Consider the following 24,878-nt stretch of genomic DNA (forward strand, 5'->3'; position numbering starts at 1 on the left):
AATTCCATGACGTCGCGGAGGGGGCGGGGCGAGGGGCGGGGCGAGAGGGGCTGTCCCGGCCCCGCTCGCTGCCCCTTCCCCCGCGGGGAGCCCGGCGCGGCTGCCCGGCCCGCTGCCAGCCCGAGCCTTTTCCGCTGGGCCAGGGGGGACCCTGCTGCCCGTCTGTCCCCTCCAGGCCCCCCGCCGCTGCCTGCCCTACCGCTGGTAGTTCGGACCCATCTAAACGCTTAAGAAACACCACAGGCAGGACGGAGGCGTGCTGAACGGCCCTCGCTGAAACCCACCCAAGCCCAGCTACGGAAAACCGACTCCAGTGTTACCAACTTTCGCACCCTCGTTTCGCCCTGGCTGATTAACGCCGTTAAAATCCTGCTTTTCCAGGACGACGGGAACAGCTACGACCCTGGGGCAGCCCTCGAAGCTTTACCACCAATGCTATTTGTGTGCCAACAGGACGCTGAAGGAAGAGCTGGCCCAAGACTTAAAAAGCCTCCAGACGTTCTTCTTTCCCTGGCAGCGCTGATAAGGGTTGGCTCCTCCTTTCCAAAGGCCTTTATCTCTGCAGACCACAGGGATCTTCCACCCTTCAGTGTTTGTAAGTGGCCACGAAGAGATCTAACCTAATGAGATTCCACCGGTTTAATCAACAATAACACACCAAGGACGACTGCAGTACCTCATCCTCACCCGGCGTAACCACCGCTGCTGCGAGCATGTCCAGACTGCTATGGGAAATAAGATTAGGATGGAAAGCAGCTGGTCTGGATCAGAGCCAAAGACGGCTCAAATGATAATGGATAGAAAGAAGGAACATTCGAATCAGAAGTTGTCCAAGATGTTTTTAGCACCTTTCAGAGAAAGTACGTAGCCCTCGCTCAGCAAAGAGAGGCAGATTTCCACAGCTCATACACAGTTCGGCTGCCCAGGTAGCATACATTTTCCAAAATACTCTCACCTTCATCTTGTTGGGAAACTCTCCCTCTTATCTTGCCCAGGAGACTCTGGGCAGAGGAAGGCAGCCATTTTTCCTATCAGACTGGATTAGTTGCAACTCACTGTATCAAGCTGAAAATAGTTTCAAAATTGTTACTGGGAAAAAAAATTTGTTGCTTAGAGCTAAGCCTTCAAGCTCAAGTCCTCCAAATAGTGGCTAGTCAGGTTCAAATGCCAGTGTAAGGCACTTGCTCGGTGGGCCCAAGAGCTAACAGATCAACCCCAGTAACATCACAGACTGCACGCAGATCTAGAAACAGCTGCAGCAGCTGCTTCCCTTTGCAACAGCACAGATTACAAACCCCAGAATAAAAGACAGCAGAGCAGATTAAGTGTGACTTTTCTGAGGTTATCCGGACAAAGGAGAATAAGCGAGTCTAGCACATATGATTGTTTTTAAGCAATGTTGCAGGTATCTTTCAGAAATGTTTGGAAAAGGTTTTCCACTACAAGAGAGATTCACAGTTTGTCCCCAAACCCTAAATGCTCTCTGATCAAAGAAGTATTTCCTTCCTATCCTGCCCCAAAAGCACAAACTAAAAATCCAAACGACTTAGTCTAGTTTCAGCTCAACAAAGAAAGGTCCCAAGGTCCCCTTCTATTACCCAGGGGAAGCTGGGGTTGTTACTCATTTTATGCAAAAAGCTACTCAGATATTTAGTGAGGGAAGGAGTATAGAAGACTGGCTTTATGTACAATGCTCACTTGACTCCTACTTCCACATATCTCCTTCCAGGCCCAATTCTCCCTTCCTGTTCTTGAGATCCATCCCTCTTCTCTCACTCATCCAACCTCCCTTCAGACTCAAGCTCTGCATCCTCACTCCTATTCCCTGTCCCAGCTCCCAGCCTGCCAGCCATTTTACAATTTCATATTCCCTACACACCCTCCTTGATCCAATGTATTTGCTCCGGCAATTTGATTTTTCTTCCCTTTCTCTTTGTTCCTATCCCTATCTTTCCACCCTCTTGATTTTTACACCAAACCGTTCCCACCTTCCCCTAATTTTTTAGCCAGTCCCAGCCCCATAGCTGTGGTTCCTTCTGCAGCTCCCAGGCCAGACAGCCTTTCCTAGCCAATTCCAATTCCATCCTTAAAAGTCCAGTCCTGGCTAACCGGCCACCCAGTTTCTGGCTGTGGCTGCTTTACAGTTACAAATTCTCCTGGAAATTGAAGAAAAATAGCAATACAAAATGCTTCCAAGTTTTTAAACTGTCTTCCTTTTAAGATGATTTTTGGCAGAATGAAAGAATTTGTAACCTTAACTTTGTATTAACAGTATATTTTGGTGCAGATTTAAATGTATTCCTAAATAATCATCTACATAAAAGATGAAAATACACTATTTCCAGTGATTTTACTAGGAAGTTACCAGGGGTAGGAATCACTGGCACTTAGGAAGGAAAGTATAAGTTGTTTAAAACCACAAAACAATTCACAATAATTTTGTCTCTGTGTAAATGGCTTTTTATTATTATTTGTTTTGATGCTTCTCTGTCATGGATTTGTATACCATGGAAGTTACAGCACTGTGATAGCAGCCATTGTAACACATGGTTGTTTGACATGCTGTATTGCCTATTACACCACACACTGCACATACCTATTGTTTGTATTATTTATACTGTCTGTTGATACATAGGCAAAAAATACACTGGCCAAACCTAGCAGCTGTATAGTACACTTACTTTATAGAGACTGGCACCTACTAAAAATACAGATAAGAAGTTGTGTCATAGTAGTAGGCACAGCTTTTTCCTCTCTTTCATCTATTTTCATTGTGTCTTTTAATCATGTATTTTGCCTTTTGCAGTTCTCTAGAATACTTCATATATATTAAACGCGATGGCCTCGCTGTTTAAAGAAAACTCTTAAACAGGTGTTTACTTTTAAGCACCTCTCAAGCTCCATGGACTTCAATGGAGGATACACACTTTTAAATTTACATGTGCTAAACTGTCTCCCTGAAGATTGATCCCTAAGGGAAGTCCTCCTGTTTAAATAATAAGGAGAGAGTACATGTGCCACATGAAAAAATTATTGGAGAGTCTGGGTTCTCTAGGAAAGCTTAAAAGAGACAGCTACTTTAAAATGCAAAATTATCAGTCCTATGAAATGTACTGCACACTTTGAGCATTACATATGTGCAGGAGTTTCAGAACAATCTATTTTGGAAACACTGCGTTTTTCTAACATCTCATAACCCAAGAGCAGTAAATCTGTTTGGGGGTTTTTTTCTCCTTTTTTTTTTTTTTTTTTTTAAATTTACAGTTTTAATGAAAAGTTTTTCCCAAAAGGAATTTCAAGGACAAAGTTCTAAGTGAAAATAAGGCTACAATAGCTCAGAGAATAGGATACAGATCTCCTGGATTTTGCTTCTCTTTTTGGAATACCGCTAATTTTTAGGAGGCTTGATGAGTTTGACCCTGCCTCTACCTTTGGGGTTCCTCTCCTGCAAAGGCTTACCAAGCGCTTTGTTTCACTGAGTACATGCCTGCTTTTATATATGGACTCCTGGCTCTAATTCCCTATGTATCATTCAGGATTCTCTTATTATAATCTCATTTGTACTGCTTATTATTAACATACATGCACTGCTGGAACTCATCTCTTATCCTTCTAATGAGGCCCTACAGAACATGAAAGAGTAAATAACATTACATAAAACAGCACCAGTTTTTTCTATTCCGTGCTGTAGTGAGTTTCTTCTGGTGGAAAGAGTGCTACACAAAAAACCTGTAAGAGCACCCTGTAACGACATCCCAAAGCTCCACTCCAATTTCAATCTTGTTTGCTTATTTGGTTATAATAGCTTTTTCAATATGGTTAATATTTTAATATCCTTTTTATATATAAAAAAAAATTAAGTCCATTGCCCCTTAAAGACTGGAAGTTAGAAAGATCTTTAATTGCCTGATACACAGCTAAGAAGAGTTCCAGGTACCCAAGATGTTTTTTTTCTTATCAGCTTTGAAGGGCTTGCACACAACAGTTCATTGTCTTAAGGTGGAAACAGGAGTTGAAATATTACACCAGAAATGCAGTATTCCTATTATACTGACACTATAAAAATCCTAAACAGAAACAGGGATAGCTTTTTAAACAGCTGTACTCTTTTTTATATCATGTTTTCATTTTGCATGACACACATGCTTAATAATGGATAATTATATTCTCATTTGTTTCAACGTATGTGGCTGATAAAGGAAAATGACAATAAAAATAGCACTACATGTTTACACAGTCACAGATACCCCCCCTTGTCAAGAGAACTTACTGACTTCTTTAAGCTTCTGCCTCCTCTTCTTCCATTTCTCAGGACAGTATTATGCTACTTTTCTTAGACAGATACTATCAGTTTGGAGTGCACTAAAGGGTTAACTGAAACAGAAGCTGAGTCCTAGCACAAGATAGGGAACAGCATACAACGGATAATTGTGAGGTTATTGTACAGCCTTGCCAAAGACTAGAAATTATATGATATGACAAGGAGTATCTGTAATTTTTAGATAAAATATGATCAAATGTCATAATGTATTTCAGAGATATGCTGTGAAATTTAATTATAAAAATATGTCTTAGGCATTGGGTGAAAGGACTGGTGGACAAGTAAAAAGAAAAGGGAGTTTATTCTATGTAATAACACAAGATTTTGAAATTTACCATACCTGCTTGAGTTCATTTGCATTGACAGACACATTTCATGTGGGCTTTTGCAAGATTTTCTGCAGTGTAAGGAAGTGCAATTGTTCTGGGGAATATTTCTTCCTAAAGTTACAGTATGATAAAATTATTAAACTCACTTTAGCTCTCCGGGCTCTTCACACATGGCTAAGTTATCGTAACAACCTCTTCTATCTTTTTGAAGCATTGTATTGTACTGTGGAAGGAACTGGATAGCCCGTGGGCTTCATTCTAATGGAGACTAGTGTAAAATCTTTTATTTCCAGTACTTCTGTGTTGATAGATTCATTAAAGCTGCTAAAGAGAAACAACCAGCACAAGCTCTAATTGGTTGCCAAATAAGATCCTTACTACTACAGTGATTTACTTGGAGCTCCTGTTGTAGAAGAATTTCAGCTTGCTTATTTGCCCCAAGACTCACACACGGTAGAAAATAAAACCCCTGCAGGCTTGCATTAGGGAGGGGAAAAAAAAAGGCTCACTGTTTTCCACCACCCATTAGGCTCACATTGGCCTCATTTTGCAGTGTTGTTCTTGTAAAGGATGTCTTTTTATGCACTGATGCAGTATCTAGCCCATGCTGACACTGCCTTGAAAGGCTCTATGAGCTACTATACTTGACAGAACTAAAAGAGTAATATTATTTATTTCATTTCTCTGCTCAGTGGGGTAATCTCATGAGATTATGAGTCTCTTCTTCATGAGGGCCCTGGGGATGGCAGTCAGAGCTGAGCTTCACTATAATTCAGTACAATGCAAACAGCACAGACCACAGTACTCTGGCTCCAACAGCAAACAGCAGCCAAAATACCAGGTATGATGTCCAGTATTGTAATTTATTTGGAACAATATTCTGTAGACTTGTTTTTAAAATAGGTCCACTTCTTCCTTGTAGAAGCACAAAGGCAAGATTGTCTTGAAATGGCATTAATGCTTCCCAGGCCTCATTTGTCAAAGCCAGCTGAGGAAGGGTCTCAGAAATGAAAATACTATTCTGAGGTCTGACCCTGGCAGTTGTGAAGTGTTCTGCCACATCCCATCTTTCTTAACAAGTACTCCCAAATCTCAAAACCCACTTTCTGGAGAACTAGACTCCTGAGAGCAGAAAAGGGAAAGAGAAGATAGAGTGGCAGACAGTATATCTTAAAGCGACAGCAAAGAACATTATTAAGTTATTTTCAGTCTTAGAAGACTACAGAATTTTGCAGTTTTTTAAAGAAATGAGAGCTTCCTATTTTCCCAACATTCTTCATAAACTCATACATTCTGAGGACTATACTTTAATATACCATATTGTTTAGATTATTTTTCTTCATTTGTCGTCCTCCTCTTCTCAAATTTGCATCTCATAAGGCATCTCAATGTGAAAACTGCAGTTGCTATTAAGAATAGTGCTTAATATTAGTGCTGCTCATTAGTTTCCTAATGCTTAGAAACAATTCACATTCAAGCTTTCTAAAGAATAACTAATTTGCCCTGACTACTCATTGCTGAATATCTACAATCCCATCTGAGAATAAAAAGATTCACAGGTTTTTACCACTTCTGAAAATCAGGCCTTTGACTACATACACAGACATGGGCACCCCAATTAGAGGCTATTTTTTTAAAATCCTTTAAAAATGCCTGTATACCTGCTTTTACGTCACAAAGATGACAGTGCTAGAGGCAGAATTAGAAGTTCCTGGCTCCCAAACCTGCTCCGACCACACATCTCTTGTGACAGAGAAGAGAGGCGGAAGCAAGGGTGCAAAGGGACGATGTGGCAATAAGTAGTTCCTTCTGATCAAACAGTGCCTGCCGAGCCTCACTCTCTTCGTGGGTACTGCAAAGCCACTTTCACGGGGCCCAGCTGCTTTAAAGGTGTCCAGCAATCCTTGCTGTGTGGGAAGAATGTCAGGCAGCACCAGTTCTTCCTATGTAACTTGTATGTCAGCTGCTGACAAAATTCCCTTGTAAGTTTTACAGTGAATTTGGGGAGTTCTAGTAAAAGCCCCAGATCCATGCAGACAGGTGATAATACCAAAATTTCATATTTTGTTTTTGAATTCTAAAGAAAGCGTCAGGCAGTTGCGCTTGCATAGACAAGCTTGATGCCCTAACATCTCAAAACCCAGCAAAACAAACAAGCAGCAGAAGGTAAATGAGAATGCACAAATTTAGCATGTGCTAACATTGCACGATTCTGGCAAATCTCATATTCTGCCGGGACTCGCTACAATTTTTGCATACTAAGTTCTGGCACTACTACTGAAAGCATACAAGTGATTTTAAAATACAAGCCACAATCTAGGCAACTGAAGTAGAGAACATCAGTTGGGTTCAGTATGGACTGCAGGGCACGGATCTCAAAACAGGCAGAGAAGCAGCACCACTGGAAACCTCAGCATCAAAGAACTACAGGAAAGGTTGCCAGCCTGTTTCCACTGGACTACAAGGTTTTCAAGCACAGCTCCCTTGCTGGTACTCTGTCCCACATCCAATGGAGAGGCTGTTCTTACGGAGAATAAACCCCCACTGTGACAGGGAATAATTTATCAGATGCTACCGAAGTTGACATTACGCACTTCATTACATCTTGAAGTTACACCCTTCAGCCTAGCCCTGATCCACAATGGACAGCTAGCATTCCTGGGAGCCACTGTCACTTCCCACCTGCAAAAAGCACATAGTGCCCTTCCTCTTTGGTTCACTGAAGAACGAGCTGGCTGACTGGCAGTGCTAAATTTTGGTATGTGGCTCAGAGGGCCAGGAAGATCAGTAACACCACATCTGCAATATTTAAGATTCTTGGTTATGAGAATCACAAGACCACTTGTATGTAGAGCCTTTACAGGTAAAGGGCCACCCTCACAAACCATGCCGTGAACACACATCGGTGCCATGCCCTGTTCTGCAGATGTGAGACATAGTTTGAGTGGCATGAAGGCTCCTCCTGACAAACTTCAGTTCCTGTAACTTCCTGTAACTTCCTGCTGCAAAAGAGCAACAGGGAGAAAAAAACTCAACCGTCATCAACAAGGTTTTCCAACAGCGAATTTCATATACTGGCAAGACTTTTTCACAGCCATGCTTCCAGAAACAAGCAATCTGACATATTCTGACACCAAGATCACTTCTAGGCCAGAGCCCAAGTCAGACAGGAACATGAAGGAAGAAATTCACAGCTGTATCATTGCCATGTTGCTAATATTCAAATTAACCATGTGAGGACATGATTTTTCCAGGCCTCACATATATATGACTTAAGAAAGATCCTCAAGGGGCATAGTATACTGTATTAAAATTCCTTGTAGATGACACATAATTACCTCTATTTTGGAAAGGATTAGAAGAAACACTGGAGGGGAGTCCAAAATATACCAGTGACATTCCTTAAACATCATACTAACAATTTCATTTCAATTGGATGGGTGCAAAAAGATGTTGTATAAACAAAATGGCAAACCATTCCAATATCGAGCCAACAAGAAGCTACGCATGTCTGTAATGTTACAATGTCAGTATTATCCAACTCAAACTTACTGTATAAAACCACAAAAACCCAAGCACTTTCCATAAAAATTATTTGTATAATTTCTTTTAAAGAGAAACAAACAAAACCCTGTATCCATTATTATTTTCTAGGTCCTCTTTAAGCTAGCAGAACATTCCCTACAGAAGCAGACAAATATTACTATTTCAAGAGTTTGAATGTAAGTTGGACTTATAATGATCCAGTCAAAAGGAAGCCATGTCAAACTCAGCACCCAAAGAATGAGGCCTCTCAGGGCTACAGGCTGGATCTTTTAACTTGGGACATTTCACCCCCAAGCCAATGGAGCTCTGAAAATTTACATTAGGTGAGGATCTGACTCATAACATTTTATCAAGGATCAAATGATCAGTGACATGATCTACTTTAAACAGGATTTATGAACACCCATGGCCTGCCACAGACTGCTAACCATGTGTTATCTCTGCTGAACGTAACCCAAAATGAGGGTTTACCCAGCTTGAGGCACTCCGCTTTAAATTTCTGTCTTTTTGGACCTGTCCTGTGTGCTCTCCCTTTTGTTGCTGTCCTTTTCTCCAGTTTCTTTGTAGAACCTCCCCAGGTAAACCGAAAGCAAGCAGATGTGGGTGGGGTAATGTAATCTGGGAGCTCCTCCCAACTACTGGAAATGCAACTTTAGTTCTAGCAAAGAACATTTCCAAATCAACTTCCATCTCAGTTGAAAACCAAATGAAGATACCTGATTATTCCCACTACCACCCAACCCCTCTGGAGCTTCAGCTCATTGTTTTAGGGTGAGTACAACTTTGGTCTAGGAGCTTCAATTGTTGCAGGGTCACAATGAAAAACATTGCAAGGGCATGCAATGTTGGCTCTCTCCTGTTTCTTAAAAACTTTAAGGCATGGGGGTCTGATAGATAACAGAGCTCTACCACGTACATAATACACATCTCATACCATATGCTCACTCTCAGCTTTGGATTTTTGCAAAGTTGCCAAACATTCAGATGCCAATTAAGAAACTAGAATCCAGTCCTTACACAGAGATTAAGTAATTCAGCACAGTGTCTCTGCAAGCTATAATTAAAAGCAGTTAGCTTCATTAAAGGGAGAGCAAAAGTAAAGAAGCAGAGACCTATTTTTGGTATTGCTTTCCTATAAAATATACTGTACACTACAACCAACTCATTCACTGCTCTACAGCTGTATTCAGTTAAAATTAATCAGAACAGACTAAATCTCAGTATTCAGGCCAGCAGATCAGAGGAAACACACACTTAAGGAAATCCTAGAATCTGAAGTATTAACTTCTATGGTACTATCTAGGTGACCAGTTAGCTAATTAATTTCAAATGATTGCTGCCAAATTTAAAATTGTTTTTAACAACACTAACAAGGCTGACTGTGCTGACGATACTTACAGCCTAACAAAAAGGGACCTTTCTCAGGTTTGTTACATACACACCTGCAGAGCAATCCATGTTCCTTCCCTGAAAGGACTCACAGTTTAAACATCTGTGCATAGGACGGAGACAAAGATATTAAGCACAACAAAGGGACTAATGTGAGGGCAAAACCAGTTTTACAACTATTTAAAAATCTTGATTACATCTGAGTATCTGCACTACTACCAACTGTGTACTGTAAGAAGAATAAAATAGAAACCACAGACTTCTTAGGAGCTTGTTATCTAGGCATTCACTGTGAGACAGTAAGTATATTTAACAGTAGCTATTTTATTAATATAAGGATAATAAGTAATGTAACATTTGCATTTCTCCTCCACCTGCTCCCAACCCTGTATCAGGTATCTTAACACACTGTCTCTACCCATTGCACTGATGACACAGAAACTGAAGCAGATGACTATTGACATTTGGCAGGAAGCTGCACTTGCAAATATCAACTTAGATTCATTACGGTTAATTATATTTTTGTCAAACAGTATGATGTCACAGTATCTGAAGTAAAAAATGTTCCCTAATATCATACAGCATCTTAATTATTGTCCTAAGAACAAGCACACAAAGGTAATCCTATCACAATCCTCCATGCAAAAATAATATGAAAGCGTGTAAGACATTTAAGTTTTGCAGATATATTATCTGGAACTTACACTTTGGGATACCATTAAAATGTAAAAGAAAATATATCCAGATGAGCCAATCTCCATATATAGAGTAGTATGTGACCAACTGCCTAGCAGACAGAAAACCCATGCTTAAAATACATGTTTTTAAATTCTTGAAGTGACTTTGGTAGAAAAAAATTACCTTTGTTACTATCTCTGCACACTTATAATATTCTAAAAGGAACATACACATCTGTTTCAAATTTTAAGTAGCATCTTTCACCCTCTCTCCTTTATGTCTAGCAACATTTTTACAGGTGTGAAACATTGAACTCTTATCAGAGCAACTTTTGACCCATCCTTTGTTAATCTGGGTACCTTGTGAACAACTGGTTTTGTGTTCTTCACTCCCACAGGCATCTTTCACATACAGATTAAAGTCAAGGGCCGATGAGTACCTTACTCTCCTCTCAGTAGTCTTGCATAATTTGATCTTGGTCTTGACAGACCGTTAATAAGCACTATAAAGCACTGCTACTACTATTAAAATGGAATATACTGGAGGACACCATAAGGGTGAATGAATGAATGAATGAATGAATGAATGAATGAATGAATGAATGAATAGCAGCATTACGACAGTTACATGTCTGATGGTTCCAGATAAAGATACTGAAAAAACTGTCCTCCCTGTTAAATCAAGTAACAGATTTTAAGCAGAAAATATTCCAGTCTACCACACTGCATACTACAGGCCACAGCACCACACCTAATAATTCAGGCATCACACACATGGATATCATAATGAAATAAGAAAAGAACGGATAGTCTCATCTCTTAAATTATGTTAGGATAGCAGGAAGCTTTAAATTCTAGTCTTGGTCCTTCCACTGACTTGAGAAAGTAGTATAACCAGTGTGCCTGAGTGCCACTGTTTTAAAAAGTCAGAGTACTTACTTATCCCACAAGGATACCGTCAGGTTTAATTAATTATGTCTGTAAAATCCTTTCTAAATGAAAAGTGACAAGCATGATTTATTAACTAAGTCTAAAACACCACTGCAGAATCAGAGACTGATAATTGTTTTATCCAGAGAATAACATTTCTAATAAAATACATTTCAAATGGGAAATTATAGTAACAGCCTTTTTGACTTATTTAGACTTTTTTGTGGGGCTTGGGGGCACACTTTTGATAAATTCTAGGAACAGAAGTGTAATCAAGGACATGAGATACAGGAACACTCACCCACTGACATTAATGTGGCACCAGCTAAACGGCATTGCATAAATCACGAGAATGGGGCCTATATACCTAGCATTGCTGTAGGACCAAGCTGAAAGAAAACTCTGCCTATTAGATGTCACTTGCTTGTAGCCTGACTGTGCGCAAGGATCTGCACAAGTCACCCAGGTATTGACACCCAGAAATGGAGAGAGTATGGCATTAGTAGACCAAAACTAGCTGTAAGGTGGCAATGTATGATCTACAAAGGGGCTGATTTATCTTGGTGTGACTCCACTGCTGTCAGCTCTCGTGCTCACAGGAGCATCACAGCTCTAGCATGTATCTGCAGGCAGAATCCAAGTGTCAAGAGTTATGAATGACAGGTAACTGTCATTGATGCACAGCCCTCGGGGTGCAGTGGGCCCTCCTTTTTGGTCCTGTTTTCCGTATGATGGCAGCTGTGTTAGCTAAGGTACTCCTCACTGGGAAATTACAATTCAGTCAGTGTTCACTAAGATCAGGAGTTCATTAGCACAGACAGAAGAGTAGTTCAAAACATTCAGAAAAGGTATGGATCAAACAACTTGTGAATTGCACTGATTCAGCACATCCACTGGACAGTCCCATGACCCAACTCTTTCCTGGACAGCTCCGCCTATTTGGCCTGTAGGGGCAAGCTCCACACCCTCAGCACCAATAGCAGGAGTTTCAGAGGAGGAAATGAATCATGCCCTCGGAATGCAACTGAAATCCCACAGACCTAAGAAAATACTTATTCATCTTCATATGTATATGTGCACACCTCATACACTGCCAATAACATTTCAATCAGATTTTAACATTAGGTGGTATTCCACAGATACAGCACGTGATTCCAAATGAAACAAGCAGCACCACGTGACTTAAAATACATAAATGAATTTGGGCACGATCCAGCACAAACCAAGCTTTTCCAGGCTACACAGGCATCAGGATTGAATGGTCGCACTGTGGTAATATGAAGCATAATTCAGAAATATTGACTTGTTATAGAAAGTAAAGACAGTAAGGTATTGCCTACATTGGGTCAAAATGCTTTGTGAAAATATTTTAGCTAAAATTAATATAGTTTAAAAAAGGGTGGGCGAAGTTTGGTTTGTGATCTGGCCAATACAAGGTCATGGGGAGATGCCCTTAATTAAATTATTACTAATTTATTTACATTTGCAAGTGAAGTCACTGCTTCTGGGTCAAGTCACCTCTCTGACTCTTTGTTTCCCAGCTTCCTCCTTTTTTAGCACATTGATTTAAGACAGCCAGGCACAAGAGCTACCTCTCCATGCACACACAGGCCTGGCCAAGCAGCATGGCTCTTTGGCAAGCAAAAAGAGTGGGACAGCCAAGCAGCTCAGACACCAGCCTCATCTTTTTAAAGCAGTGTCAATACTTAAGACCTGAATTTAGCTGTATGCTCTGACATAGGCATCTACCTCACTTGCCAACAGGGGATTTTCAGGGTACCAGATGCCACCCTGGCAGGGGAGTCCCCCCTGGGGCAGAGGGAAGAGCTGAAGTGGGCAGATTAAGCCATGAACAATAGTCCTTGCCCATGTTGCTACTGCACAAAAAGGCACTGCAGGTAACATCGTTATTTGGAAATAAGGTGACAGGTGTATGGGGCTGCAGATCTCGGGACAGCCCAACCACATCTTCACTAGCGTTTGCAACAGTTCCCATCAGAGACAGCTGGTAGTGACCTACCTTCAAATTATCTGCTACCTGGATGGTTATGCTGGAAGACATGGAGAAGATCTGAAGCCACCAAAGAATGCAATAGTTACATTGCCTGGATCACCATCATACCTCTGTATGTGCCTTTCCCTGGAGAGGTAAAGGTATGCATTTTCTTCTAACCAGTTCGTCTCCTGCTGACAGGTAGTTACTGCATGTCATGAAGAGTTGAGTGTGGACTCCTGCGCCAGCTCAACTTTCACCCCCGTTTAAAAATCTGTGTGGCTCTGTAACAGAATCCGCCCCAAATAACAGAGTTTGGGCTCTCTCTCTGTCCATACACTAAAATGCACGTAGGAGTAAGCAGGACAAAGAAGGCACAGAGTCCATCGTCCTGCAAGTCCTTACATGACATTTGCACCATATTGGATTGGACAATTAACAGCTGCATGTTTCCATTCCATTTCTTAGACTTGCAGTGCTTTGCAGTAGCAGCACTGCCCCTTTCCAGCTGCCTGAGATGGTATGATTATTCCCATTCTGCTGCTGCTGCTGCTGCTGCCACTACCACTAAAACAGCAAAGCAGACAAGCATGTTGGGAGCCATGGTCCATTTTGCCTGCTGTTACGTCCTCACAGAGGCGATGTGACAGGTTGTAAAAAGCCTTTACAACCTGGTAGGCTGCACAAAGCGATCTGAATTAGAATGATAGGGCTCTCTTGTGTGGAAAAGGCAAAGGACAGAAGCTGCTTCCCAGGATGGCTCCTTCTATCACACTGGGAAGACAGGGACGTTTCTCTGAGCAGCACACTCCAGACAAAGAGTGCTCAGGGCCATTTCCTACAAGAAAATACCAGGACACGGTCATGCGCTACCATCCGACCTGTTCCCTCCTCCTAGGTGAGGGTGCTGTGCTGCGGTGTTTTCATTCCCAAAGACTGACCACGTGCCTGGATTCTCATTTACATGTTTAAAAATGACAAAACTGGGCCCTAAAAGGGCTGAAATGTCAGACTGGCTCCAACGAATAAAATATAAAAAAATACAGGCTGCAGGTGTAAAAACGATAAATTGGGTCCCTAAAAGGGCTGAAACGTCAGACTGACTCCAAAAGATAAAACATAAGAAACAGAGGTTGCAGGTGTAAAGGTGATAAACTGGGCCCCTGAAAGGGGTGAAAGATCAGGCTGACTGAAAGACCAGGAACACAAGGTACTGTGAGTCCAGTTTGAGCCTCCAGCAATTATGAAAAACGAAACAAAAAAACCCCAAAGGCAACAAACAAACAAAACCCACCCCAAAAGCAACAAACAAACAAGACGAACCCACAAACCCGGCCACCCGCCGCCCGGGAATCGGGACACAGCCCCAGGCCGGCGCTGCAGCCGCCAGCCCTGTCAGGCCGCCAGAGGGGAGAGGCCGCCGCCCCGTGCGCCGCCCGCCTTCCCGCCCGTCACGGGCTCGCGCCAGCCCCCGCCCACCCCCGCGTCACGTGACCGCGCGCCGCTGGCGTCACAGGCGCACGCGCGGCGGCGGGTGGAGGAGCGATGGCGCTGCTGGTGCGGGACCCGCTGGCTCCGCGGGCGCGGCCCTGGCCGCTGCCGCCCGGCGGGGGCTCCGTGCGCCGCCTCCGCCGCGACCGCGCTCGGGCGTTGGTGAGTGAGAGGCGGGAGTGAGGGCGCGGCCCGGCCCGGCCGGCCTGCGGCCTCGGGGCGCGACGCTGGGGGGTGCGGGGCTGGCGCTGGCGGCGGCCGCCGGTGGGCCGCGGTGGGCCCTCACCCCTTCCCCGCTCGGCCCGGGGCCTGGGGCGGCCTGGCCTCTGCCGCCTGCCCCTCAGCGAGCGGCAGCCGTCCCTGGGGGAGAGCTCTGGAGCGCCGTGTTTGTATTTTGCGTATATATATATATATGTATATATATATACACACACGTATACGAAAAGTATCAACCGTCAGCGTTCTACAGCTCAAAAACCGTGGGTTTTGCTTGTTTTTACCACACAGTGTTCGAATGCTTCGCATGAGTTTTCCCACAGCTCGGCTTTTCCCCATTCGTGTTGACAAGCAGATTTAGGCTATTTAATTCTTTGTTCAACAGGAACTTAAACAAGCACCATACAGAATGTTTATGCTTTTAAAATCGTCTGATTTTTGTTTCCCCTCTGTTCCTTTAGGAAGGAAGGGAACGTTGCTCCTTAATGATTTTATTTATTAGAATGTTTCATTTTCAGTCAATATGACTCAGTTTTGCTGTTTTTTAGAATATTCCTGAAGAAAGCTTGTATGTGAAATGTAACGGACGACTGGTTAGTGATGAAGACGTATTGCAGAATGGAGCCGTTTACAGCCTGGAACCAAGACTTTGTGGTGGCAAAGGAGGTTTGTTGCTTAACTGCTTGCAATTGATTAGATTGTTAGGTTGAAAACCTTCTGTTATACTGTGGTCTACAGCGATAGCAGCAGTCCTGATATATTAGCAGATTTCTCGTCCTGTGGGTGACTGTGATGTATAATGTCTCTGACCTGAAACCCAGAGTCTGTGTGCAAAGTTGGGAGGGGACTGGGAGAGCTGCATCTCAGCTAACAGCTTTGCTGGCATAGCTCTGCTTCACATCCCTGGTCAGCTTAGTTCTATTAGTAGGAATCTGTAACATGCATCAAAGTGACTGCAGAGTTGAAATTGTGTTTAAAAGCGCCTGGGTTCTTAGGCTTCTAGGTGTCATTTGTGGTTGCTTAGGACAAATATTGCAGGTACAACTAACTAGCCTGTAATTTGAGTATGTTACATGACCTAATTGATTTTGCCTTCTCCCATTTGGGAAAAAATGTAAATGACAAGATTTCAGTAGCCTAAGAACTAAAGAATTCAATGAAAGCTAGACTTCTTGTGTTGACAAAATATTGTTACTGAAGATGCATATTAATCGTGTAAAAGGATGCAGCCACCGACAACGTGGGCATTCCGTAGAATGTCCATGGAACAATGGAATGGTGAAGCAAGTTTAGCAGAGTATTTGAGTGCAGTTGTTTGTTTGTTTGCTTTTTGAATCCAGTTCTCAGAATTTTCCAGCTGTTGTGCTAAAATGCTGAATAACTGTGCTGCCTTGCATCAGACTGCAGCTCAGCTTACTTTGCCTTCTTCAGTTTTAGATAGAACTGGAAGTAAATAGTGTTCTTACAGCTCATTAAGTGGTATGGTTTCTTTAAGTGCTGTGAAAGTGGTGTGTATGGTAAAAGTTAATAGCATAGGATGCTTCTTCCTCACCTGTTGTCAATCAGCTTCAGTTATCCCGGGATGATACAGGATAGGTATTCTGGGATTCAGTTTGTGTTACTGATGTGCCATTGGGGTCAGTTTAACTTTTAAAAGCTTTGTCTGCTTTCTAAAGTGTTCCTTTTGTTTTGACTTCGTAACTTAAAAACCTGATAAAAACAGGCAAACACACACAGGTCACAACTATTGAGACTGGCTGTATGATCTCAAGGGAGTACAGATCACGCAGGCTTAGAAGAGTACTAAGCATTTTATTATCAGACCTAATCCAGCACCTGTGACCTTAGTGAATGCATTGCTGTTGATTTTTGGGAATATACCTGGCTGGGTGTAGCAGCTAGGTCCACATTCTTCAGAATGTAAAATTCAATAGCATTTTCCATGAGCTGCAAAAATTCTCCTTGATAATGGGAGTAATTGGTTTCATTAGCTGAACACAGTACTTTTTCTGCCTCATGATACAGTAGGCTGGCTGGATTGGTTAGTTTCTAATGCTCCTTAAAGGTACCTTTTGGCGCACTGAAAAGTATAGATTTGTTCAGCTTCTAGTTAAAAAACAGTGCTTGGCACTTTCAAATTGCTTGAAGGATTATATTAATATTAATTCACATTGTGTTTCTTTGAGGTAATTAAACAAGTGTCTTTCTCCAGCTGGAGATGGTATAAGGTGGGACTGAGTGAGAGAAATGAGTGGTCTTGCCTATGAGTAATTGGTGGAAGAAGAGTGAATAGAAATCAGCATAACATCATGATCATCTTGATGAAGTGGCTAAGGCTATCTCCCAAACTTTATTTTTTGTTAAAATTTTTAAAAGGGTATTTTAAGTTTGGCAGGTGCTTAAGGGAGAGAAGAATCCAGGCTAAATGAGAAGGGATGTTATCCTGAGATGAAAAAGGTTTCAAATCACTTTGCTGGGGGAGTCCAGAAATAGGCTTTCGTGTTGAAGTGCTGCACAGGTTCTAGTAAGTCTGGAGTCAATCTGGTGTGGTATCAGGAGCACAAAACCAAACCAAACCAAAACCCAGAAAAAGATGGGTGGTAAATGCTGGATACTTTTTTTTTCACTTAGTGCTTCAGCATTTCACCCAATGACAATTCTGCAACATGTTGCAACTTTCAACTTGCCCTTTATTTCAGTTGCATTGAGAGAAAGTGTTGAATTTACAGTATTCTTTTTCCATAATTACTTGTTCTGTTGTGCTAGTTCATCTCCATTTGTTTCTGTTTAGCTAATTCTTGATTACTTTTTTTCTCAGGATTTGGATCTATGCTGCGAGCACTTGGTGCTCAGATTGAGAAGACAACAAATAGAGAGGCTTGCCGAGATCTCAGTGGAAGGAGACTTCGAGATGTCAATCATGAAAAAGCGTAAGGCATTTTCTTCAAAGCTGGAATTATAAAGTAAACTGACCATGTTAACTGTTAAGAAAAGAGGTCAAATGACAGGTTGTTGTAGCAGTGAAATTTTGAATACCAAAAAGAATAAAAGTGAAATCTTGAGCACAGATGGCCTCCCAGAATTCTTCTGACTATAATTATATTATTGTGAAATAGATGTGATTGTACTGCAGCCTGCTTCTGAGAGGCTGTTCTGTGCTTCTTGTATTTCTCATCTGCAATTCTCACAGTTCTCTCTGAAGCTGCAAGACTGTGATATTGGGGATGTGCGACATTACGCTGTTTCTGGCTTCCAAAATAAACTTTCCTTTCTTCTCTATGGCAGAATCTCTGTGTATTCCTTCAGTAATGCCCCTGGGTGCTGTTAGTTGTCTTTTCCCATTGTCTCCCACCCTAGCAGGTGGTAGAAGCATTCAGTAATAGCAAGGCAACAAACTGATATTGTATTATGTGCTGGAAGCACTCTCCTTTTCATGGTTCTGTCACCTGCAGGATGGCTGAATGGGTGAAGCAGCAAGCAGAACGGGAAGCAGAAAAAGAGCAAAGGCGCTTGGAAAGGCTGCAGCGGAAACTTGCCGAGCCAAAGCACTGTTTCACAAATCCGGACTACCAGCAGCAGTGCCATGAAATGGCTGAGCGACTGGAAGATTCTGTCCTTAAAGGTATTGCAGTTTAACCTCGCTCTCTCTCCTCACAAAATAAAGCAAACTAAGTCCTTATAGCCTCACTCCAGTATGACTTCTTTTTAAAAAAAAAAAAATAAAAATGCTGCCAATAGCTCTTTAATAGAACTTAAAATTTCATTCAGTTGAAAATTTCTTGGACTTAATTTTTCCTCTTTGCTGCTTCTCTTAAATTGCATTGAACAGCATAACACAGATAAAAGTGATGCTTCATCTTGCTCTGCTACAGTGTCATCTCATAATAAAAGCAGAATTCTGTGACAATAGTGTTGCTAGTTCAACTGGAAGTACATAATTCTCAGTGAAATGATAAATTATAAACAGGTCTTAATTTAAAAACTAGAAATCTAATCTAATTACGAAATACCTTGTTTCACTTGCTGTTCTTTGTAGCTATCCGTGGATTGTTCCCTTGCTGGCAGCTGGATAGTGAAACTTAAGGCTGAATGGGATGTAGAACCTGAGTGTTCAGTTCAGGAATCCAATTTTAATTGATTTTGTGCCTTAGGTAAAGTCACATAGGAAAGCTTTTGCTGCTACTCAGTTTATTTTGAAGCTTTGAATCTATGTAAATGTGCACCAATAGTTACTATTTTCAGTTTGTGTTTTAAATTGCATCTGAAATTAAAAGGTAAGTAGAATTAACAACATATGTGAATTGTGTACTGATGAAGTATACTTCTAACTTTCTTTTGAAGGATTGCAGGCTACTTCAAGCAAAATAGTGTCACCAGAAAGTGGTGATAGTAGGAAGCGTCCAGGTGAATCTGGAAAGAATGGAGCAAAACCTCGAAAAAGAAAGTGTTTTTGGTAAGCATTATGCCTTGTTTTTATACTCAAGTATTAAGCCTTGAATAGGATGAAAGGTTAGGTACATACAAGTAAACAACGTCTTATTTGACATGTAGACTTAAATAGGAATAAGAAAATTGAACTGATAAAATCAAAGAACTGAAAGTAAATGTTACTGTATTCATGTAATTCTGTCCCAGCTGGAGCAGACAAACTTTATTTGCAAAAATAGGCACACTTCTTTTGCCTGCCCCCCTTCTAATATGGTTATATTTTACTACTTCCTGCTACCCGTTTTATTTTTTCGTTAATTACATTTACAATTAACTTAAAAATTTTAATTTTTTTTTCCTCCTGGCATCTTTTACCTAATGTAACATAAAAGAGAAGTCTTAATGATTCCAGTGGTGTTTGGAGCAGCAATAGTAGCACACATTTCTGTATTGGGAATACTGTAAAAAGATCTCTCTTTTGGGGGAATGTTGGGTCCTGTTCAATGCTAGCGGCTCTTCCATTTACTAAACTATCCTAAATAGCTGCTGGAGTAGTTCACTATATCTCTCTGAAGTGATTTTGGAAGGAGAAATGTAACAATTTTTTTAACATTTTTTTTTAAAAAAAATTAATAGATTATTATTAATTTTTAACATACTGCTTGTGCCAGGCTGGGATTGGAAGGATTGGATGATTGTGACAGTTCAGACTGTGAAGATGAGAGTGAAGATGATTCCCCTCATGCATCTGATGGAAGTTGTCCATCAGGCAGCAGATACGATGAAAATGCTGGCAATACAAATGAATGTTCAGGCAGCTCTGTGGATTCGGTAGACGATAGTCCAGGTACCAGTGCAACTGAGAAACCACTAGAGCAGCCAGATGGTACTGGAAGAGATCTGCAAGGAGAAGCATGCACAGGTGGGCAAACTGAAATTCCAGCTGAAGAAAATAGTAAAATGACAAAGCCCCCAAAGGAAGAGGCCCAAGAAAAGAATGAAGTAACCCAGGCTCTGAAAGAAGAGGAGCAAGAAGATGTTTCTTCTAAGGCACAGGAAACGAACCAGTTACAGAGCACAGTAAGTATGAGGTGGTACAAATTATGATACATCTTTGTCTTCAGCTGCTTTTACTCAATCACTTTTCCCTTTGTGGATTGCAGAAAAGGGGAGTGGGATTTGTGTTCTATGACTTCAGTGCATTAGATGTACATGCTTGGATTAGAATCATAATCTCCCCGAGAGGCTAACAGAATCTCCAAAGCTTGATTCAGAGCACAAAAAATCCCAGGGTTAAAAGGACAATCAGCCTAACTGAAGATGCACCATACAACTTAAGAAAATGCAATGTGGCAAGTTAGTAGAAACTGCAGCCAAAGAAGGCTCTCTGTTGACAGTGCCTCCATGGAAGAAGTTAAATTGTAGTATGGTAGAATTCTCCTGAGAGATGCTAAGTAGAATGAGTCAAGGAACAACTTTATGAGATAAAGATTTTAATAGTCTAGAGTTTCTGCTAAGATGCAGTTGCCCTTGGCTGTCTAGTATTGTGTTTCCTGAGATCCATGATTTTTCTCCTCCTACATAAATAGATACACTCTGGATCCAAAACTCTTCATTGGAAGGGGTGGGGGGAGGGAAAATAAACCTCTTCTGTAGCATGAAAGTTTCTTAGCAATACTTTTGGACACATTACCAAACACCGTTGAATTTGACTAATCTTATTTAGAACATAATTTGACCTTAACATTTATCATTTACCTCAATGTTTAAATTAGAAGTTGTTCAGAGTAGACACCCCCTAAACCAGTCGGCTGATCAATTTTACTTTTTATTATAAAAAGACTTGAGTTTAGTTCATAGAGAACCCTAGTAGTCTGGTGCAAATTTCAGTTCTTCATTGACCACCATTGAAAGCAGCAGCCCTGGAGAGACAGGATTAGTGTAAATGATGAGCTTCATCTTAACTGCAAAGGATGGACGGGTGGGTTTTAAATTGATCATCTGGTATATCCGTGGTGAAAACAGGTCTGTACTGCTGCCATGCTGTTACCTCTGCTGGCACTCTGTGTTGGTGTCACCAGCCCTCAGCCAGATCAGGAGCAGCGCTGACCCGTGAGGTTCCTTCTGTGGTGACTGACAGGAGGATGGCTGGGATTCCTCTGTCGAAGAGGCTTTGGATCAGTCTTCCAGCCCAGAGGGAATGTAGCTTTTCCTACTGAATTGATGAAAGCCCAAGTCCTTCAGCGCTGCTTGTATAGTATTACTATTAAAAAGTTTTTAGGGGTAATGAATCCAGGCTTATTCCAGCCACATTTTATATTATTGCTAGGTTTTTTTAGGGGGGGCTAGGGAGTTGCTTGGATTTTCTGCCTTTTCAGCGTGACCAGGAAGTCTGCCATCAGCTGCCAATGACTGAGTTGTGTTGAGTGAAAATTTTGATACAGTTAAACGGAAAAAAAAGTCCAAGGATATAATCTGATAAATTAGAACTTTGACATCTACTGTACTATTAGAGTTGGCAGATTTTGAACAGGATGTTTACCCTTCTTCACTGTTTACCTTTTACTCAGTATTTGTGAGACTCTATTCCTAGAACAGGAAACTCCACCAATGCCGTGGCAGATTGTTATTGCAGGTGGAAATATTTTTGTAATAGTCCTTGATGGATTTTTTTTTAAAGTTGGATGAGAATAATGAGGCAACCAGTCTTTTGTTTGCTTAGCAGGACAAAGGTTCTAATTCTGCTAGCATTAATTGTTTTTGCTGAGTGCATAACAGAGTGGTCTCATTCCCACTGTTGGTATTACTTGCTCTGAAGTCTCTTTAATAACTCCATCATGGTATGTACTGTAAGACTAACATGTGCGCTTAAGTATTGAAGGGAATGGGGTTAGGTTTTTGTGTCCTTTTTAGTGTGTTAGTAAATTCCGGCGTTTGAATGATCCAGTCTTTGTCCATGTTCTTTTGTGAACAAGGCCCTGGGCTTGGACTAGACAGTCTACAGGGGTACCTTTCACCCTTGATTATTTTGCGAATATACTAATTTCCTTTTAAGATGAGATTTTAATCCATTTTCTTGTGGCAGGATGAGATGTGAACTTCAGAACTTGCTTTTTTTGTCCATTTTACTAAAAAGAGGGTGCTTTTCTATAATTACAGCGTAACTGCATTAGGAATAACTATTCATCCTTCCTGCTGCTGTTGGGGGTGTATCGACTATATTCTACCTTGGGCTAAAAAGGGGCTGTTAGCTTTGCCGTGCCTCTGGAAGCCAAGGTTAAACTACTGAACTGCTAGGTGGGATGGTGGGCTGCTGGTTTTATTTCCATTTTCTTGGGAGTACTTCTCTGGGGATAAAACCAGTGTCAAGCATTTTGTCTCCAGAGAAATAGGATTAAATGCTGTGACTTACTTTATTTTACTACTTTGGCACTCCGCTATTGCAAGTAGATTGTGTTAACTCTAGTAGAGTAACTTTGAAAGTTCAGCTGTGTTTATATCATTTAAAATGACCTGTGCTTCTGTCTTGGAGGCTGTGTACATGGCAAGCCGAAGCAGACCTGCAGCTTATCTGGACATGTTAGAGCGAGCCTGTGACTAGCTAGCAGGGGCACTGTGAGGGGTAGAATTGTAAGACACAGGGTACGAAGCTCATGTGAGCATTCACGCCGCTCTTGTCTGTGTTGTCTCTGCTAAGATTTGCATGTTTCACAATGCCACTGCTGGCTAGCTTCAGTTCCCTTGTACGTGGTGCAGTACTACTTTGTCTGGATAGCCTAAGTACTGCTAATAATGAGAATATCCAACATAATACATATTGAGACACTGCTCAATTTTATTAAGTAATTAGGAGTTTGAGATAATCCTAATTGAAGGTCTTCTGTTAGTTGAAGCATTCTGTCTCCACTTGTTCCTCCTGCCCTAATCAGGAGGAAAATAATAATAGTCTGATGGGATGTTTTTTCTCTTTGCAGGAGGTGGAACCAATAGACCTACTGGCATTCAACTCCGCTGTTGAAATGGAAGCCCTGGGTTTAGATCAGCTGAAGATGCAATTGATGTCTTTAGGACTGAAATGTGGAGGCACTCTAAAGGAAAGAGCAGCAAGGCTTTTTTCAGTGAGAGGTCTGTCTAGAGACCAGATTGATCCTGCCTTATTTGCAAAGCCCTCTAAAGGGAAAAAAAAGTGATTAAAAAAAAAAAATCTATCCATGTTCTTTTAAATTTTTCTTACTTTGTGGTCATTCTGTACTGCCATATGTAGTTCTTTGGCATCCCTGGATAGCATTTGTGTCTGTTTGTAATGAAGTTTGATTATCGTAACAGGGAGTAAGTTGCTAGATAGTTATGCGTTCAATACGTTCAGTATCAAAGGAGTGAAACTACTATCTTTTGATAAGCTTTACAGGTGGTTATAATGACTCATAATGCGACAGGTAGAACAAACTCTGTACATGGAAAGAAATAACCTGATTGTTTTCTGGAAAATGGTTGTGTGACTGTCATCACCTATTTTAAGAAAAGTAGCAATTCTTTCTTAGCTTTATATTGAATCTCCTTCAATGTGCATTCCAGTTAGCACACAACTATCAAATGAGAAACATTGAACTTGTGATTCAGGCTTCAAATCTGAAGTTTCTTTAAATAAAAATAACACTTTTTTTGTTTTTTAATGGATGAGGTCTGCATAAATAAGTATGCTGTTCTGTAAGTGCCTGTGGGATGTTGGGTATCAGTATGACACAAATTATTAATGCGTGTAAATACTTCTTTTAGAAGTTAAATAAGGGTATTTACTTATTTTGCTCTGGAAAAGTATCTGGGGGCTGGAGAAGAGACTATCACATCCTTAAATTATGAAAGAATAAAGTATGCTTGCTGGTGGCTGTAGGTTAGTAAGATAACAGTGACAATCTGAAGCTGAATGGGAAATTTAGGAGGTGGGTTTTAATTCTTTTTCTATGGTAAAAACAATGGAATAGTCTCCCAAGGACCTAAATATCTCTAGTGCTGGTTTATCCTGGAGCAGTGTCGGACACCTCGGGCTTTGGAGTTGTCCTGTGAGATGGGGAGGGCAGCATGCTGGCTGCCGCCTCTCCGGTTTGAGAGGCTTTTATAAGGTGTTTTCAGTGCCTTGGATTTTGGATTTTACCACCATATGTGGGAGATTAATATGTTTACGATCTGCTTATCAGATTTTCTTGTGGAGACCCTTGAAAAATAAAAAAAATTATCTTCTCTCCTGTTCTGGCACCATACAGTCTGTTGATCTGGTTTGGAGTTTGGCTCATGAAGTTTTGAAATGCTGTACTGGCAGGAAATGGTCTTCAGACGCGAGGGTGTCAGTTCGCTCGCGTAGCATTTTCTGGTGTGAGCAGTTTGGATCTGGCGTTTCAGTCGGTGCTGCCATCTCTTACCCTCTCTCTCCCGAGAAGCCGTTTTGTTTACGCTTGGGAGCTTTGGATGGAGAGCGGGTGTTACAGCTCGGGGCGGGTTTATTCCCGCCGGGCTCCGCAACCCTGCAGGGGCACCCCGGGCTCAGCCTGCCCCCCAGCCCT

At 41.5% G+C, this 24,878-nt stretch overlaps 1 protein-coding gene and 1 long non-coding RNA gene across 2 annotated transcripts; one reads left to right on the top strand and one right to left on the bottom strand.

The window, feature by feature from the left end:
• Positions 1 to 5,494: 5,494 nt before the first annotated feature.
• LOC130157360 (uncharacterized) lies at positions 5,495 to 14,602 on the bottom strand. Its single transcript, XR_008824820.1, has 2 exons — positions 14,509 to 14,602; positions 5,495 to 13,332 (listed from the first exon to the last, which is right to left on the bottom strand). It is a non-coding gene; the product is annotated as an uncharacterized LOC130157360 (long non-coding RNA).
• A 78-nt stretch (positions 14,603 to 14,680) lies between these two features.
• On the top strand, positions 14,681 to 23,997 carry SDE2 (SDE2 telomere maintenance homolog). The gene is made up of 7 exons (XM_056356786.1): positions 14,681 to 14,838; positions 15,441 to 15,558; positions 17,711 to 17,822; positions 18,345 to 18,514; positions 19,234 to 19,345; positions 19,992 to 20,400; positions 23,295 to 23,997. Exons 1-7 carry the CDS (start codon positions 14,731 to 14,733, stop codon positions 23,508 to 23,510), a joined length of 1,245 nt encoding a protein of 414 aa, XP_056212761.1. The 5' UTR covers positions 14,681 to 14,730; the 3' UTR covers positions 23,511 to 23,997.
• The last annotated feature ends 881 nt before the right edge of the window (positions 23,998 to 24,878 follow it).

Source organism: Falco biarmicus, chromosome 12 (genome assembly GCF_023638135.1).
Source record: "Falco biarmicus isolate bFalBia1 chromosome 12, bFalBia1.pri, whole genome shotgun sequence".
NCBI classification, from domain to species: Eukaryota; Metazoa; Chordata; class Aves; order Falconiformes; family Falconidae; genus Falco; species Falco biarmicus.